This window comes from Grampus griseus (assembly GCF_964374135.1).
Source record: "Grampus griseus genome assembly, chromosome: 16".
Taxonomy (NCBI): Eukaryota; Metazoa; Chordata; class Mammalia; order Artiodactyla; family Delphinidae; genus Grampus; species Grampus griseus.
Genome location: NC_139010.1, coordinates 30,538,027 through 30,555,888, shown reverse-complemented (window position 1 = coordinate 30,555,888; position 17,862 = coordinate 30,538,027). Strand labels below are relative to the sequence as shown.

At 46.5% G+C, this 17,862-nt stretch overlaps 1 protein-coding gene across 7 annotated transcripts in view; it reads left to right on the top strand.

Annotated features, from left to right (window-relative positions):
- KCNMA1 (potassium calcium-activated channel subfamily M alpha 1) overlaps nt 1–17,862 on the top strand; it is a 747,855-nt gene that overhangs the window by 601,558 nt on the left and 128,435 nt on the right. For all 7 annotated transcript variants that reach the window (XM_082673143.1, XM_082673147.1, XM_082673146.1 and 4 more), the window contains one exon: nt 4,484–4,560. In XM_082673143.1, the coding sequence (XP_082529269.1) occupies nt 4,484–4,560 (77 nt within the window). The remainder of the gene's footprint in view (nt 1–4,483; nt 4,561–17,862) is intronic.

Genomic DNA, 17,862 nt, shown 5'->3' with positions numbered 1-17,862 from the left:
AAGACTGCAGGAAACCACAGAAAGGACATCGGAGGTTTGAAGGAAACTAAACAAGTTTTGTAAAAATGGAAAAGTAGATTATGATGATCTAGTATTGAGTTTTCACCCTCTGCTGCAAAAAGGCAACGGAAAAAGTTAATGGATTGTAGCTCAGAGAAACTTTCAGATGCAGTGTTTTAGGAAAAGAGGAGTGAAAGCCTCCAAGCGTTCTCATACTCCCTTCATTTATCAAATGTGTGTAGGTCACTCACTTCTGAGACCACTCTGTATTAGGTGCCAGGGAAGCAGTGGTGAACAGTGGGGAGAAGATGCTGCTCTCATGGGCTCACGTTCTGTGGGGGAGAGAACTGCAGTTTTGTTTATTCGTGGTGCAAAGAATTAATGCAGCTGCCACTGATTTAGATTGGAGGTAAGTGACGGCTGCTCTGAGGGAGAAAGATTTGAGCAGAGATGGAGGTGATGGGCAAAGAATCCATCACACAGGGATCAGAAGGGAAGAGGAGACACGGTGAGAACAATTTTGTCATGTTCAGGGAACCTAGGGGAAGAAAGTGGGCTAGATGAGGTTAGAGGGAAAGGCAGGAGCTCGTTTCCATAGGACTTCTTACAGAGGTTGTGTTAGTATAAAATGGAGTCATGGGTGGTTTTCAGCTGGGGGTGATGTAGTCTGATCTGTGTTATTAAGAGGTGTTTCCATCTGCGTGGTAGAGGATAGGATGTAGTAGGGTGGGAGAGGAGGCCAACAGACTCACGGACTAGTTCAGGTGGGACGTGATAGCTTGTGCTAGATTGGTGAGTGGAGGTGGAGAGAAGTAAGAGCAATTCAGGATATATTTTAGATAGTCTGTAGGACCCACTGATGAACTGGATGTAAGAAGTGAGGGGAAGAAGAGAAATCGAAAATGGAGCCTAGATTTGGAGCTTATGCAGTTGGGGGGATGGCGGCCCCATCTTACTGAGATGGGGAAGACTGGGGAAAGAGCAAGTTTGAGGTGGTAGGAAATCAAGAATTCTATTTGGACTAGGATAAGCAGGCAGTACGTACTAAACATGCACGTGGAGATGTCATAGAGCCAGCGGGACCTGAGATTCTGGCATTCTGGGAAAAGGTGAGGGCTGGAGATGGAAATTTGGGTGCTGTATCAGTGAGGGTCCTGGCGAGAAACAGATGACACACTTAAATGGGAAAAGGGAGGAGAGTTTTATGAAGGAACCATATAAAGCTGTGGGCAGAGAGTTAAGGGAAACGAACAAGGGATGGCAAAGCACCCCAGAGCTAGCAACAGAGGGGAGCCACTCTCAGCCCTGGATCTGCAGACTCAAGGGGAAGGAGGGCTATCAGAACCCGGAGAGAGAGATTGTAGTGAAGGAAAGGCTGCCTGGCGGGAGCCGTGTCCTTCAGTAGAGAAATGGCACTACTACCATTTCACGACCACCCTCCAGTCTCCTGCTGTCCCCTCCCATTGGCCAAACAACAGGAGAACCCGAGGACAAGGAGATCCTAAAGGCCAGCCTTGCAGGATGCGGATGTGGTCTTGATGCTGCCTGGGGCCAGGTCACCAGCTGTTTGGAGAAGGGGTGGGAAGAGAGGGAGCGGTGAGGAGGTCGGAGAGGATTGACATGGGAGGAGAAGGTACGGGGGGTGGGGGGGCATCCCAAAGAGTGTGAAAAGGCCCCCAGAATCCACAGCCATGGATTTCAAGTGAGATCAGTCAGCAGAGAGGCGTGTCCTTTCCCCAGCAATGCTCAGCTGCTTGGGTGCCGGTGTCCAGTAGGGCGGGGCTTTGCCAGGTGAGCGTGAGAGGCAGAGATGCATGGGGAAGAGAATGGTGCCTGCAGAGAAGTACCACTTGGCAAAAATCAGCTGGAGCTTAGGCATTCTGCTCCCTTCAGCTGGGGGGCCGGGGGTGGTGTCTCTAGGTCACCACTCATTAACTTTACCTGTCTGGCCCTTCGAATATTTCACTTTCAGAATCCAGCTTTAATTCATGAAGTAATCATACTTTGTCTTTTCAATAGTCTCTTCAGACTCATCATCCTCTCACTATCTCTTTAGTAAAGATGTGTTAAGACCTTGGACTCTGGCACTAGACTGGATTTGAATCCTGGCTCTGCCACTCCTAGCTGTGTGCTCTTGGGCAGGCCACTTAACCTCTCTGTGCTTCAGTCTCCTTATCTGTAAAACAGAGATAATAGTATCTCCTTCAAAGGATTGTTCGAGGATCAAGTATGTTAATGCTTATAAAATGCTTAGAACAGCTCCTGGCCTATAATCTGTGCTCTATAAATGCTAGCTGTTATTTTTGTTACAATTATTATTATGTGTAGCATCAAATGGGGGAGAAAATGGCCAAAGGAAGTGGAAGCAAAATCACTTCCTCCTTTCCTGTCCTTCCCCGTTCAGGGCAGGTCATCACTGATTGGGTTCTTAGCCACATTGTCACTCAGACAAGCAGTCAGCTACCTTTCCTTTTTTGCAAGATGGACAAGAACTGGCATTTAAGTAGTGGATGAGCTGATAGGGTGGGAAGAACTTTGGGCTTGGATTTAGAAGTCCTGGAGTCGGCCAAGGTCCAGACAGAATGACTTTGGGCAGGTCACAACAACCTCCTCAATTTACAGATGAGGAAGGACGGTGAGTCCCAGGGACTTTGACTGCAAGGTCTGCAAGACCTCTCCCAGATCGCGGAGTCTTAATGTTGGTTCCCAACCGGTGCCAGCCATAAGTGAAGTCCTGTGAGAAAGCAAAAAGGAACCAAGAATAAAATGGTCAAGAATTGTGTTTATTTCTTTATAGCCCGGGTCAAGGAAAGACTGTGTTTATCCCTGGCATTCAGTTGCATATTGGGAATAGTGAAGGTGGTGAGCCAAGGATTTTGTTAATGCCCTTATCCAGAGGGCTGTTCCAATGAATTTTATCACAGTATCCCCCAGTTTTGAAAGGACATAGGCCCCCAGTGCGATTCTTCTAGGCCCTGTGCATTTTATTTTGTTCCACTTATTCCTGCGCATTTTATTTTTAATTAATTAATTAATGTATTTATTTTTGGCTGCATTGGGTCTTCGTTGCTGGGCGCGGGCTTTCTCTAGTTGCAGCGAGCGGGGTCTACTCTTCATTGTGGTGCGCGGGCTTCTCATTGCGGTGGCTTCTCCTGTTGCAGAGCATGGGCTCTAGAGCACAGGCTCAGTAGTTGTGGCACACGGGCCTAGTTGCTCCACGGCATGAGGGATCTTCCCGGACCAGGGATCAAACCTGTGTCCCCTGCATTGGCAGGCAGATTCTTAACCACTGTGCCACCAGGGAAGTCCCTATTCCTGTGCATTTTAAATAGTGCTCCGGGGCTTCCCTGGTGGCGCAGTGGTTGAGAATCTGCCTGCCAGTGCAGGGGACACGGGTTCGAGCCCTGGTCTGGGAGGGTCCCACATGCCGCAGAGCAACTAGGCCCGTGCACCACAACCACTGAGCCTGCGCGTCTGGAGCCTGTGCTCCGCAACAAGAGAGGCCGCGACAGTGAGAGGCCCGCGCACCGCGATGAAGAGCGGCCCCCGCTCGCCACAACTAGAGAAAGCCCTCGCACAGAAACGAAGACCCAACACAGCCAAAAATAAATAAATAAATAAATAAATAAATAGTGCTCCAATGACCTTGTTTTGTCTCATCCAGAATATCTCCGACACAGCCAATAGACCTTGTAATCATATATGAACATTTGAGTCACAGGAGAGGATTTTCTTGTTGGTTGCCTCCTCTGGGTCTCCTTCTATCCAGCCCAATCCTATAATACCCTCTGCCCACCCCATCCAAAGGGTCACATGAGCTGTGCTCCTTAGTAAGAAGAAAACCTTCAGTGATGATGTGTTCTCAGGCCTGGATGGTATGGGAGTGAGTCCAGCCAGTTTGGGAGTAAATACGGGCTATGATACCCCAGAAGGAATTTGATAGAGGGCCCCTTTGACTTTCCCTTTCCACCTTCCTCCTCAACCTCTCTCGCTCTGGCTGACAAGAGAAGGTGCTTTCCAAGTGAGTAGGCTAATATTTTTATTTGACTGAGGAATGTCACCCTTGTGCCCCTTTAATACCTATTTGACCAGACCGTGAGGATGTCGGAGATGTATTTAACTTCCCGCCAAGGGCCCAGAGCTGGTTGCCCATGTGTTCTGACGAGCAGCATTTAGAGCTGTTCTCCAAAATGAAAGAGGAGCGAGCAGATGTGGTGTGTCACGTCAGCAATCTCTCTCCCAGCTCCTTTTCAAATAAAAGTTTATGAAGAGAAGCACTAACTCAAATCGCAGAATCCTATGTTTGAAATAAATGGTCTCGCAACAAACATTTCCGTCTGTAAACGTCTAAACCTTTCAGAAGATTAAAGGAAATTAGTGCTGGCGTGTTTCATTAATTTGGCACCATGGTGGAGGAAATGTGGTCCTCATTTCACTTGGGTGGATTATGAATCGTGTCAGTTTTTCCATTCTTTTCCTCCAGGGCATTTTTTTACTGCAAGGCCTGTCATGATGACATCACGGATCCCAAAAGAATAAAAAAATGTGGCTGCAAACGGCGTAAGTAGTGTTTCTTTCCCCCTTCCCTCCCTCTTTCCTTCCTTTTTTCCCCAAATTCATTTCCCTTCTCCTTTTCCTTTTAAAGAAACACTAAACATCAAGCGCGTTCTTGAATACGTTTATGTTTCACCCTGCAGTTTAAAGAGACATGAAATTAATACCTGTCCTCACTTGATCAGAGCAGAGGATGGAAAATCACCACCATCAACACCTCGGCGTGAGCCTCATGCCTAGTCCCCACTTCTTGACTCTGAAGGGATGCCTAGGTAGATGTGTCCAGTCAAACGGAGCAAACGCAGTGTAGGAGAAGGAGGGCAGCCAAGGCCCTGGAGGAGGGAGTGGTTTTGCATAGTGATTTCCGGTGGATGGGAGGCTGTCAAGTGTAAAGATGGCCGTGCTAGGGCTGACGGGAAACTGGGTCTGAGGATTCGGTCTCTCAAATGGGAGCTGACTCTCTTTGCATTTGGGATTCCTGCCAGTTTGGGTACCAAAGGCCAGAGTTTTCAATTGTGATACCCTCAGACTGGCCCAAGGAAGGAACTTGGTCATCACCAATGGGCTTTATTTGCCATTGCCCCGGTGACCAACCTCAAACACCATTGCTCTTTGGGGTAGACTAGGTTGGGCTTGATAGCTCCTGACTTATCGTCTCAGACTCCTTACAAAGCAGCTTGCCACTGGGACTTCTTGAGAAAGATATGGTATATCAGGAATGGTGGATGGTGAGCTCTCGAAAAACTAGGGCTCAAAGAGAGGTTTGCAGTCGTTCTGTTGCATTGCCTAATAGAATTTGTTCACAGCCCTGGAGAAAACAGCGATAGTGATGCCTTCCTTCCCATGGTGATTTAATGTTTCCAAAGCTCTATATGATCATTATTTTTGTTGTTCCTCCCCATAACCCTGCGTATCTGGCAGATGGTGTTATTAATCCCATTTTACAAAAAGAGGAAACTGAGGCTCCAAGTCTCATGGGAGGATGAGATTGCTGAGTGTCACATAGATCCAACAGACGAGGGTTCAAGTTCACCCGAAGGCTTCTCTTGGTGCCGTGCCCTCGTCTTTTTTCTAAGAGAGAAGGTCAGGGTGGGTGAAATTGGGTCTGATGAGTAAGAACCCAACTATAAAGGATCACCCCATAAAATACTTTTTCTCAAGCACACACCAGACAGAAGAGCACCATTCCTGAGGTACGCTGACCAGAGCAAGAGGTTCTTTCACAGAGGCCGTAAAGGGGAGCACAGGAAATAACAAAATCGGTGAGACGTAAACACCACTCTGCTGGAGCCTGGAGGAGGCCCTCAGCCTCGTGGGCAAATACCCAGAGAAGCACTCTTGGTCTAGAGCAGTCTCTGTAGAAATCTTCTTGGGCTGGTTCCCAAGCTTGGGGCAGCTTAGGTCCACTGTTCTGCTCCCCCTTCTCCACTGACTTAACACACATGGCCCCCTCCACCCAGCTCTGACACCTCACCAAAATGAGTATCCATACGTCAGGACAGGAACCTCTGACTTCTTGGGGCCTAAGAACTCTCCAGGTCCGACAACCTACCAGGAAGAGCGTCCAAGGGCCTATAGAGGCACAGAACAAACTCACTCCCCAACCAATCCCCCAAACTCCGTAACTCAAAAGACCCTTCTCACCAGGCAGTGCTCCCGGCCCAGCTCAGTTATCTGTAAACACAGAAACACAGCTCAGCTGACCAGGCATCACCCAGCTCACTTCCATCAGAAGGAACACAACATCCCAAGGCAGAAGTACGTGAGAGAGAGTAACAAATACAAGAGGATGAACCCATGTCAGAAAACACTTGTAGTGGAGAGGGTTGGGGAATGTAGGAGAGTATTGAGGCCCATGACCCTTGACCAGATACTTGCCGGAGAACCTAGCCCCGTGGGGGTATCAGTGAAATGACAAGGCTACTTTCACGTGGCGATCAGTCATTCACATGTGTTCGAGTGCCTTCTTCGTGCAAGGCGCTATTCTGGGTGCTAGGGATGGAGCAGTGAACGAGATAGGCCCTGCCCTCCCGAAGCCTTCACTCTAGTGAATGGAGGCAAGCAATGATCACAGCAATAATTAAATGCCTTCAGACAGAGACAAGTGCTCTGAAGAGAGAGGAGACTGCCTGAGGGTGTGAGGGACCTGGTAGGGTTGCTGCTTTAGCTAGAGAGGTCTGGAAGACCTCCTTTGAGAGGTGACACTGAAGCTGAGACTCAGTCCAGGTAGACAGAAGAGCAAGGGCAAAGGTAGGGATAAGTTAGTGGTGTTTGAGGTAAGGCAGGAAGGCCAGTGGGGCTGGTGGGATTGGGGAGAGGGTGGTAGGAGACGAGGTCAAAAAGGCAGGCAGGGGCCATGGGAAGAAACGGGGTTTTGGTGTTACGATAAATACAGCCATTGGAAGAGTTTAAACAAGTTAATGACATCATCAGTTCTTATTTTAAAGGGTCTCCCTGGTGACTGGACAGAGAACAGGCTCTAGGGAGGCATGAGTGGAAATGGCAGGAGGAAGAGTGAGCATCTCTGACTCCTGCTCTGATGCTGGAATGTTCCTCACAGGGCACTATCTATAGTAGAACCCAGCAGACTGATTTTTAAGTCCCTAGAAATGAGGATTTGGCCTCTAGGATATTTTTCCATCTTGGTTCCAGGCAAACAAACGGCAGCTGACTTTAACTTCGTCCTGGAGAGAGAGGCACGTAATTGTTTGAAATAATTCTGCTCTCCTCATTACCTTTAACGTTGGTTCAGCTAGTGAATCGAATGATCTCCCATCCTGCGCAGCACAGATTGCTACAAAAGGACTGTCCCTGCAAAGCCAAGCCAGTGTGACAGGGCCTTGATCTCTCCCTCTGCACCCCTCTCCCCTCCGTGGGCTCCTTGTCTCATAGACGCCCTCGGCTGTGAGGTTAATGTTTGGTAACAATCAGAATTGTCCAAATATCATTCTTCCTCATTAAAAGGTCATAGCCTGTGTTACAGAGGGTGGGTTGCGGATGTGTATGTGTAAATTGTGGTTCGAATAAAACGAATGATTAAACATGAACGTCCTAGGGCATACCAGGCAGGTTAGGAAATTGGTGAAGATAGATTTTGTTTGCAAAGAAACTTTTGTTAGAAGTAGAGCTAGAATTATTAATAATGCGGGGCAGGGGGGTTCCTGCCTTTGAATGCACGTTGCCTGGTGCCCTAAGTTGGAGAGGGCAGCTGACCCATCGTCAACTGCCCAAACCTGTTAGGCCAGGTATTAATAATTCACCCTGGAATGATAAGTTTCCGGGAGGGCAGAGCTGATGACATTAGTGGTCTTTATCTACAGTTTTCTAACCCTCCCCTCCCAACCTGGCTTTTCCCTTTCCAAATAACCCTCCACCCAGCCCCCAACCTCCCCATTCACCTTCATTCAACAGCCTTAAGCATCTCGCGTCATACTATCTGGAGAAATGTCAAGTGTGCACACTCCATTTTTGGAAATTCTCTGGTAGTATAGTTTAACTTTCGCATTTTTTCCCATTTCTTCATAGTTCTCCATCAAGGAAGAGTGTCAAACTCAGCTGTCTGGCCAAGGAGCAAGTTCTCAGAATCTACTATTTACCTATTTTCTTTTTCTGTATAACAAACCCAGTCTAATGATTTACTTTTTCTCCCCCAGCCTCTAAATATTTGCCAAAAGGTGGACTCCTAGGGGACAAGTCATGTCTAAATTGCTGTGTTTGAAGGAATTTTCTTTAACTTCTAATCATTGACATATTTGTGATTTATTTTCTTTCTCTTTGCTGCCTTGGAATACTGCCCCTACTCTATTTTAACTGCACACTGGTAGTGATATATTGTGAGTAAAACGGGTTCCCAGCAGCCCGGAATCCAGTTCCCCCTGTCTTTCTCTAGAAGAGAAACTTCTTTTATTTTCTGTGCAGTTGCAGTTTCTTTTTTCTTTTGGTATTTATGTTGCATGTAGCAGTGACATCATACCCCAACTCGGTCTGCAGAGTAGCCTGGAGCTGGAGAACCCTGCGAGCAGGGAACCCCTCTCTGTTCATCCACCCTCCCCCCCACCCAACCCCCGCCAGCCTCTTGTCAGCTTCTGGCGCTGTCTTATTTTTCCACTTGAAAATAAGACCTTAACAACAGTGTTTCTCTTGAAGGCCTTGTCTCAGGACCTTTAGGGGACACTGAGTCAGCTGAGGTAATTACCACTAGCTCTAGATGCTTCGTCAATTGGGGTTCATTGTCATGCTTGCCTTTGATAAATTATACTTGGTCTCCTCTGCTATTAAGCTTGAATCCCTATCCTGACGGAAACACATATGCTACATATATATTCCCACGTTGTGATATATATGATATGTACCAGTACTTTATATGTAAAAATGTACATTTTTATATATAAGCGTAGAGATATTTTATAGAGAGAGTGATGTATTTATTACACCATATGTGCCTCTCTATACGAGAAAGCGCTTGAGAGAGAATTAATTGGACACCCAGCTTTGGGACTGTAAGTATCTAAATTGCCTTACTGGAGACGAGTAAGTTCTACAGTGGTAATTATTTCCTGTAGTCTATGAAGCACCTTGCTTTAAAATGAAATTTCTCCCTCGGTAATACCCGCTAGGACATACCTAGTTCCTCTGTGGGTGTCAGGCATCTTGCAGGATCCATTTACTTGTTTAAGGAAGAGAAAGATGGCTTGAAGAGAACACTCCATTTCATTAATGAGCTATGTAGAAGCCAGAATGAGTAAATACAAGTCTCTGAGCCCCTGAATGACTCCAGGAATAGGACCGTCTCTCCCAGCAAGATGTGGCCATTGACGAGGAGCTCGTAGGCCCGTATTTCTGTGTGTGACTTAGAGCAGTGCTGCTTTCAGCGGCACCAGCGATGAGCATCCGTCTTTACTCACCTACGAGAGACCCAACCTGTAGACCAGTCTAGCGGCCCTGGAGTTTGCAGGAGATGTCTCCGCACCTGGTCCTCTCCTGCTCCTTTGCAGAAGAAGAGGCAAGTTGGTCATCTGGTTTGGGCTAGTCTTCACAGTTGGAGGGTACGGAATGCTCAACGTACCAACAAAACAAAACAATGACCTTCTTCGGTTCAGAGCAAAATTCTGCCCAAATTGACTCCATGGCTCCCTTTATCTGCAGAACACCTTGAAAAATGACTTCAGGGCATGAACCGCTTTCCTACCTGCAGAGCTGCCTACTGTATCTAATGATCTTTCAGAACTGGAGGGAAACCGTGATGTCAATCAACAAACAACTCTCGTGCCAAATTCCTCTGTCTTCTCCAGCCACAATATGGTATTGAGGGAGGGTCAGCTAGTTCGGTGTGCTCTCTGCTGCTGACATTAACCAGCTTTTTCTTTCCCTTCTTTCCGTTCTTGGAAAACCACCTGAAAGGTCTTTCTCCTTCCTCCAGAAGCTAATCAGAGGAATTTTGCTAAGTGAAGACATCATTCCTCATTTATAGGACCTGAAAGAACGCTCTTGGATTCCCACTGTCCCATCAAACAAATGCCTTCACCATTCACCTCGGTGGACTTTTTCTTCCATGTATATTTTAACTTAAAATTTTGTTGCTGCCGAGAATATGAAGAGCAGCTCCAGAGTCAAGGCTTGGAAATAAGCCTTCCTTCATCGGGTTGATTTTAAACAGGAAGTTGCAATCTGACAAGTGTCTGTGAATTGAATGGCAGGGTTTTTTTTTTCTTCTGCCCCAGTCTTGTCTTGAATTGCTCCATTTGAAACCTAAAATATTTTTTCCCCAGCAGTTGGGAAATGTCACCTGAGCTTTTCAGTTCAGCACTGCTTTTCCTGCCCCTTCCATCCCACCCTGGAAATTAAGATTCTACAGTTGGAAACTGGCTGACAGTTTGGTTGCTGGTGCAGGAGGCAGATGGAGCCGAGAGCAGGATAGAGTCCAGCTCCCTCCTCCATTCCAGGCTTGGCTCCAAAGGGCTAACCAGCAGAGAACCTGAACTTGACAACCCATTGTCAGTTTGACACAAGGAAAGAGCAGTAACTAAGCTACATCGACAGCAGCCCCTTCTCTACAGGTTTTCTTTCTCATGATTGAGACCTTTGAATATATAAGAAAAGTTGTCCAAGAGTACGTCTGAGAAATCTTCCAGTTCTCAGTCTTCCAGTAAATGGCTTTGATGAAGTCCATGAGGGAAACGCTTTTATTTTGTCTCTACAAATAGCACTAGGAAGTCATAATGGAAACATTGGATGAATATCCACTTCGTCGTGGGGAAGGCAAGCACATAAAAGCTTTTTCTCAAACTGTAAAACTTCTAGGGCAGAGTTCTTGGAGGAGAAAGGTGAGACCCAGGGTCTTGGCAACTGCATAAGCTCTTTGCATCTGTGGCGCCAGTCCAAGAACAAGAACCTGATGATGTGGGCCAAGGAGAAAACTGAGTCTGCAGAGGCTTCTGTTTCTGCCTTCTCCGAGTTAAGTTGGCCAGTGGGGGCAATTAATTGAGCGTAAAGTTCCAAGAGTACTAAGATGGAATGACAAGTAGCTGCAGCATTAACACCTCTGAGAGACACACTCTCGTCTGTTCCCTGTCTCAGGAAGCTACAGCAGGGCTTTAAGGAGACCCAGCCAGCTGGTGCTGTGAAGGGGTCCTTCTCTGCGGACCGCGGCTGCAGAGCCGATGTGCTTGCAAGTTGCCACTTTTGACCACTCTAGGACCATGTTCTAGAACCTCTCTCGCCTTAATCTCCGCTCTTTCCTAAACTTCTGCTGTGCATTGGGAGAAGCCATTGAATTGAAATGACACTGCACGTTTCAATTCTTAAGAGGCACACAGCGTCCTCTCCCAGCTAGTTCAGGTGATCTGTTAACTAGCTGCTCTTCCACACAGATCCACTAGATGTCCTCACAGATCTACTTAGTATTACCATTGAGCTCCTGGGGAAAACTCCCTTTCTGAGGATTGAGATTGAGGAAGTCATTGGGTGACTCGATAGAAAAGAAAATCAGCAAACACCAGAGGAGAGAGGGTACTTCATGTGGCCAGGGAGTAGATAGGAAACTTACTTCTGTTTTAAATAAATACTGAAACTTTCAAAATTGCTCCTTGAAACCTAACCTTGGGAGTTTTAAGCGGCACTCTGATATCTGAAATTAACCTTCGAACCTACATCAGCTCTAGAAAAGGAAACAATAATGGAGACGTGGAAATAAAATACCGGTGGTTCTGGCTATCCACACTTCACTGAAACGAAACTGAAGGATTAGGAAGCAGAGAGCGTCGAGGGGGATGAGGGATGGTATTTTCCGAAGTCGGAGGTCCACGACTTAATTTTGATATAATTTTATTTTACAACTTGAGAGTATAATTTTACACACAGAGTATCCACTTCTCCTGGAACAGCTACCACCAGAGAGGCAAATCCTCACCCAGTTTTAGTTAAAGAGCTTGTTCGTGACTCACAAAATGGCCCAGAGGAAGGCTCTTCCTGGCTGGGACACACATCCTTCAAGCCTGACGGATCGCAACCACCAGATGGGAGGTCAGAATGGGCCTTACCTTTTAAGAAAGTGGACCCAGAAGTATGTAGGTGAAGACACCCGATAGGGGGGTCAGTGAAAATGGACTATTCCAGAAGTAAAGCAAGGAGCCAACCTCGCAGTTGGTGGCACCTTGGGCTAGACATTGTAATAATTCACAAAGGTTTGTCAGTGTGTGGGGCTCAATCATTTTTAACTGTTTCTGTCCTGTCTTTGAGCCTCTCATCCATCATTCTTGCTGATTTTTTTTGTTTTTTTTCCTTTTTGTGGTGGTGCTTGTTTGTCTTCTGAGATTTCTCTTTTGGATTTGGTGTGACTGTAAAACTGATGACTGGGAAGGAATGGAGAGAAAGAGCATGTCTTCTTTTTTATGCATATACTGCTTTGGAATGTGAGTGCTTACAATTAACATTTAATCTTCTTATAGCAAATGTTTTTTTTGCTGCTTTGATTACCAATTTCAGCTTGTTCCTGCATGCTAACACTATGAAATTTTAGAACAATGCATGGTCTCCGGAAGAGCCAACAATAACAATTGCAAACAGTCCCTGAGAGGCACTGGTTTGAAGTTGTGTTTCCTCCTGAACCCTTATCAAGTAGGAGGTTTCAATCACCCATTATGATGGGCTTACCTCTGACAAAATCATTTTGAAAGTTATTCCGCCCCCATCCTCCCTCCCCTTGTCCTTAAAGGGTATATATATAAGAACTTGCTTTCCCTATCAATGTGTCAGAGTCTGTTATTGTATGTGAACCCAAAATGGCAGTATGGAAACGAAAACCAGGCACTGTTGCTAATGAGAAGCATAGCATTTCAGAGTTTGATGGGCTTCTCTTCTGCTACAGCATTTGATTAAAGTTTTTTCAAAACAATTTATCTACAGCAAAACAAAAAATCATCTTCGTTTCCCTCCTCTGTATAAATAACAAGTCAATATTTCCAGTAAAAGAACTAAGAAGGAAAAAAAACAAGCAAGTGGTCTGCGAGTTGTACACCAGATCTGGATGCATTTAAAATAACTTTATTTTCATGTCTTCAACTGAAGACTGTTTTGCCTTTCTCGACTTCGACAACTGCTGTTTGGGGTGTCTGGGCAATCCCACCATGCCTTCTAAATTCTTCTGATTCAAATGCTATAGTGGAACTTTTTCTTTTTTCTTTTTTTCATAAAAGCTAAGCTGAGGAATGATGTCCCACGCAGTGAACAGGGCTGGGGCTGCATGATGATGATCTGAACAACTGACTAGCTAGGATGCTAAAAGAACATGTCGCTAAAAGTGTGAGCCAGGATTACAGGAATGGAGTTGCTGCTCAAGGGATCTCTCATTCATCTGCCCCAGTGCCTGTTCCTCACAACCATAATGTTACCCCTGCTTGACCAATAGACTGTATGGCACGTCATAAAGGTCTTAGAACAGGACTTGACCCATTGGAGAGATTTAAACCCCTCTTCCTGGTGACTGTAACATTCAAAACCACTAGCCATATTTTAAAGTAAGAGTGCAACCATTTCTCCACTAAGAAAAAAAACAATGGGGGAAAAATGATTTTCACGATGGAAGGTGTGGGCACAGGGAATAACACCTCTCCAGTTCAGCTGACTGTTTGGCTGTGTTGCTTGGAATAAACATGAATTCTTCTCCCGTCTTGCGAAAGGAGCAGGCAGGTTCATGCTAAGGATAAACCAAGATGTTTGCCTGCTGTAGCGTCACAATGAGGTACAAAAAGCTTCTCTTGTACTGAAATATAAATTGGCTTGAAGGGTGAAGGTGCAGGGCCTTGAGAACTATTACAGTGATGCCCAACAACTTCTGTACGTTAGCACTCAAGTTGGATTCCCAGGCAGTGCAGAACCTATGATATTAGCCTGAGAGGAGCTATCAGTGCCTCGCGCAAATCTTAGTAAGATATTTTATGTGGGATCTATTCTCTCATTTCATGTTTTGTAATTTTTCATCTACTTTTGGCCGATATTTTCTATATAAGAAAAAAATATGGTTAACCAATAGCCCGATAACTTTCTGAATTTTTTTTTTGGGGGGGGGAGAGAAGAGCAGATGCGATTTTCAGATTCTCTCAGCTTCAAGCAGAAAATACACCCATGAGTAGCTACATGCGTTGCAATAGACGAACATCTCGTATGCTTTGGGTGATTTCTTATTTGTGAACTGCCTTTAATGTCAGATAGGCAGTGTTAGCCTTGAGGAGCTGCACTTCTTATATGGACAGATTTGGGTATTTGCTCTGTCAAGACTAAATTTAAATTCCTGTAGGCATCCTGTAAACTCACTCTGGGGAAGTTCAGCAGAGGCATCCTCAGATTCTGTATTAACACGTAATCGTTTCATATCTAATTGGATGAAAGCTTGTCCCAGCCTCTGCCTAATGCCCAGAAATGGATGGAAATTAGAAAGCCTACGTACTAGATATTTTTGCATCTTGCAAAAGCCATTTATTGTACACAATAAGCAATTAATCGATTGGCTGTGTGTATATTTTGTCCTCCTGTATTAATTGTGCCAGGGGAAAAAATGTTGGTTACATTTTTGCTGTCTCCAGTGTGTGCTGCTTCTCATCCAGCAACCCGGTTGTCATCAGCCGTGTCCTTGCCCGTGGTCACCCGCTTCACCCAGGGTAGAAAAATAATGTGCGACAGCCTTGGGGGACTCTACAGGCGATGGCTATTTTCTCTGCTTTTTCCAATGTACAACCAAAGTGTTACCAACAGTTCTCTCTGCATTTTTTTTTCTGGGTCAAGACTGTTAACGTGAACTAAGACCTGTGTTCAATCCCTTCAGCTCCCTTCCAGCTGCCTTGCTGTGTGTGACCTTGCCATTAACTACCGCTCTTCCTCTCGTCCCATCCAACCCCATGGTTATAGCCAAGATGTCCATCTACAAGAGAATGAGACGGGCATGTTGTTTTGATTGCGGACGTTCTGAGCGTGACTGCTCGTGCATGTCAGGCCGTGTGCGTGGTAACGTGGACACCCTTGAGAGAGCCTTCCCACTTTCTTCTGTCTCTGTTCATGATTGCTCCACCACTTTCCGTGCCTGTAAGTTTAACCCCAACACATACAGTTCCATGTCTGTGCTGTCTGTGGCATCACCCCCGTCTCGTGTCGTGCCCTGTGGTGCTGTGAGTCAGTCGGGCTGATGTTCTCCTCCCAGTGTATGTGGTGATGTGTTGCCCTCGCTGCCTGTGTCACTGTGTACGTGCTGGGGAGGCCTCCCTCCCTATTCTGTGAACTTGTTGTGTCTCTTGTAAGAGCGTGCAGGCTGTGATATTATAATCCAGTGATATTATTCCTCTCTCCTTTAAGTAAATATGCTTGGAAATAAATGTGAAAACACATCAAATACTATATTGATAACAGAGATGCATGGAAATGTATATCTTACTATTTGGGGAAAGGGGTTAGACATTGGATTGGGTCGAAAGGAGGAAGGAAAACGGTTTAGAGAGAACAAGCCAACTCTGGCATGAAATTGCTTTTAGTGAGCTTGGATACTTTCCAAAATATAACAGGGTTTCAATGCAGATGGGTTTTTTTGGGTTTTTTTGCTGTGTCCCCCTAACCTGTATCTCGTTCCTCCAGTGCCAGATTGCCTACTATGCTCTGAAAAAGAATCTGCCAACCTATACAGACCGCTGGTTTCTAGAGCTTCCCCTCAAAAAGATGACTCATTCAAAGGATCAGCCCATTAATATCTTTCATTTTTTTCTAGAAATATAGCCCCCTGTTTAAGGTATCTTGTAGCGACTGTGATTCCAAATAACAACAAAAATCATGAGCCGAGAAGCTCCGTGGTTCCCTCGAGTCCATCGTGGAGCCTTGGGGTCAGTCTTTGCCCCCCGCAAGTTCAGAGGCGTTCAGGAGTCTCTCAGGGTCTTGCAGCGGCAGCTGGCGAGGCTGAGCTACACCAGATGCCCGAGCACCTTTCCCTGCCCCCACGCTACCCTTGTCTTCAGTATGGACTTTGCTTGTGTTTACTGACGTGGTACATGGGTGATGCTCCTGAAAGCTCCAGCTTGTTCACTGAGGGCCCTCGTCTAAGGGCAGAAGAGGTTGTGCTCTGCTTGAGGACTTGGATACCTTAAAGTATGGCTGTCGCCTTATTTTCACATTTTTGGTAGCATGGGCGGTAGGAGACAACCTCTCTGTGTTCATCCCTTCCTCTTGAAAGCACCCGCCGCGTTTGCTGGTAACCATATTATCCACTCTCTTTTCTTCCAAGTGCCCAGAGCGGGTTGAGCTCAATTTTCACCAGCAGCAGTTAATTTACTCTGGCAACAAGGAGGGAAAAGAGCCTGCGGTCCCAGCATGGTGTGCTTGTGTGGCAGTGATGGGGCGTCCAGGGCTGAGGGAGCCCTCACATCACTGTATGCAGTGGAGTGTGCCATGCCCGGTGCTGGTGTTGGAAACCGCAGTTCAGGTCTGAGACATTATTGTGCTTGGAGCGGTCGTAGAGGCATTTGGAAAAGTTCCATCTAGGACCAGAGAATCATCATCGTCTCTGATTTATGATTCACTGCCCCATCCGAACAGTGCCGAGGGACAGGATTCATTTTTTTTTTAAGTGATACTGAATAGACGTGGTGTTGAGAGGCATTTTGGACTGTCCCATCATATTGACCTAAACTCCTAGGAAGGAAATTTCCTTTAAATCTTTCTTGCGCATGCCATCGTACATGCCCTTACTCCTTTATTCTCATCACACTTCTGTCTGGTTCATATGACACCACCAAGGTGAACTCGGTCACAACCATACAAAGCATTTGTTTGTCTACGATGTATGGCAGGACACCAGGTTCAGAGACAGGAGCTGGGGAGGGGGAGTGGAGGGGTGAGCTGTGGTGGCCCAGTTTGGCCACATCTCTCTGATTGATGGTGGTGAATGTAAGCACCCGCCCCCTCAGTTACCCGTCTAAGGCACAACTTCTACTTTCACGTAACCGCTAGGCTCTAAAACCTTGGCCAGAGATCCCGTGGAGAAAAGGAAGGAGCCACTCAGGCTCTAAACTAAGGCCTGTGGTCATGTCTTGGCACCGGCCACCCATACCAATCACAGCAAATCTGTGTCCCCTACATGAGGCCCATGATACCCAGTGTGTGCAATTTCCATCTTATCCAGGAGAAACCATAATTGGAGGGATTTCTCAGCTCTGCAATTTAATCCAAGTGTTGATGGAGGCCAGGAGGAGAAAAACTTGGGGTGGGATGGTCCCGTCTTCTCAGAAACATCCTGGGCATGAGACTGCTGTCTTTCTACCCCTCCAGCATCAGCTCCACCGTGGAAAATGTGGAGCTTTGGGCTGTGTGTCGAAGGCGTAACTGGTACTGACAGCTTGGGGGGTGGGAGTGGGGGTGGGGTTTGCCTCCTCTGTTTTCATCAGTCTCCCTGCCGTCGTCACTCCGTCAAACAAAAGCAGATTTCATCCATCCCTGTGTGAGTCCGCTCACCTTTGACCATTAATAATAAGTTAGAAAAATCCATTCCAATTTGATCCCCTTCGTGGGCCCACATAAGCCCTTCTTCTCCAATTAAAGAATGTCTACGTCTACGCAGAATTCCTCTGGCAGAGCTCCAATAGCAATCCCCGGGCTTCCCTCGCTGGTGGTGGGGTTGGGTGGTGCCCATTGGACAGAGCTGGTTGCCTCAAAGAGCGGTGGTGAGAGTGGGCTTTTCATTAAATATGAGCAGATGTGAAATGTAGAGGGCTTGACAATTAGAAATGGCAGGAGAAGGGCCCTTGAATCAAAGTGAGGTCAGATGGGCGGATCAGA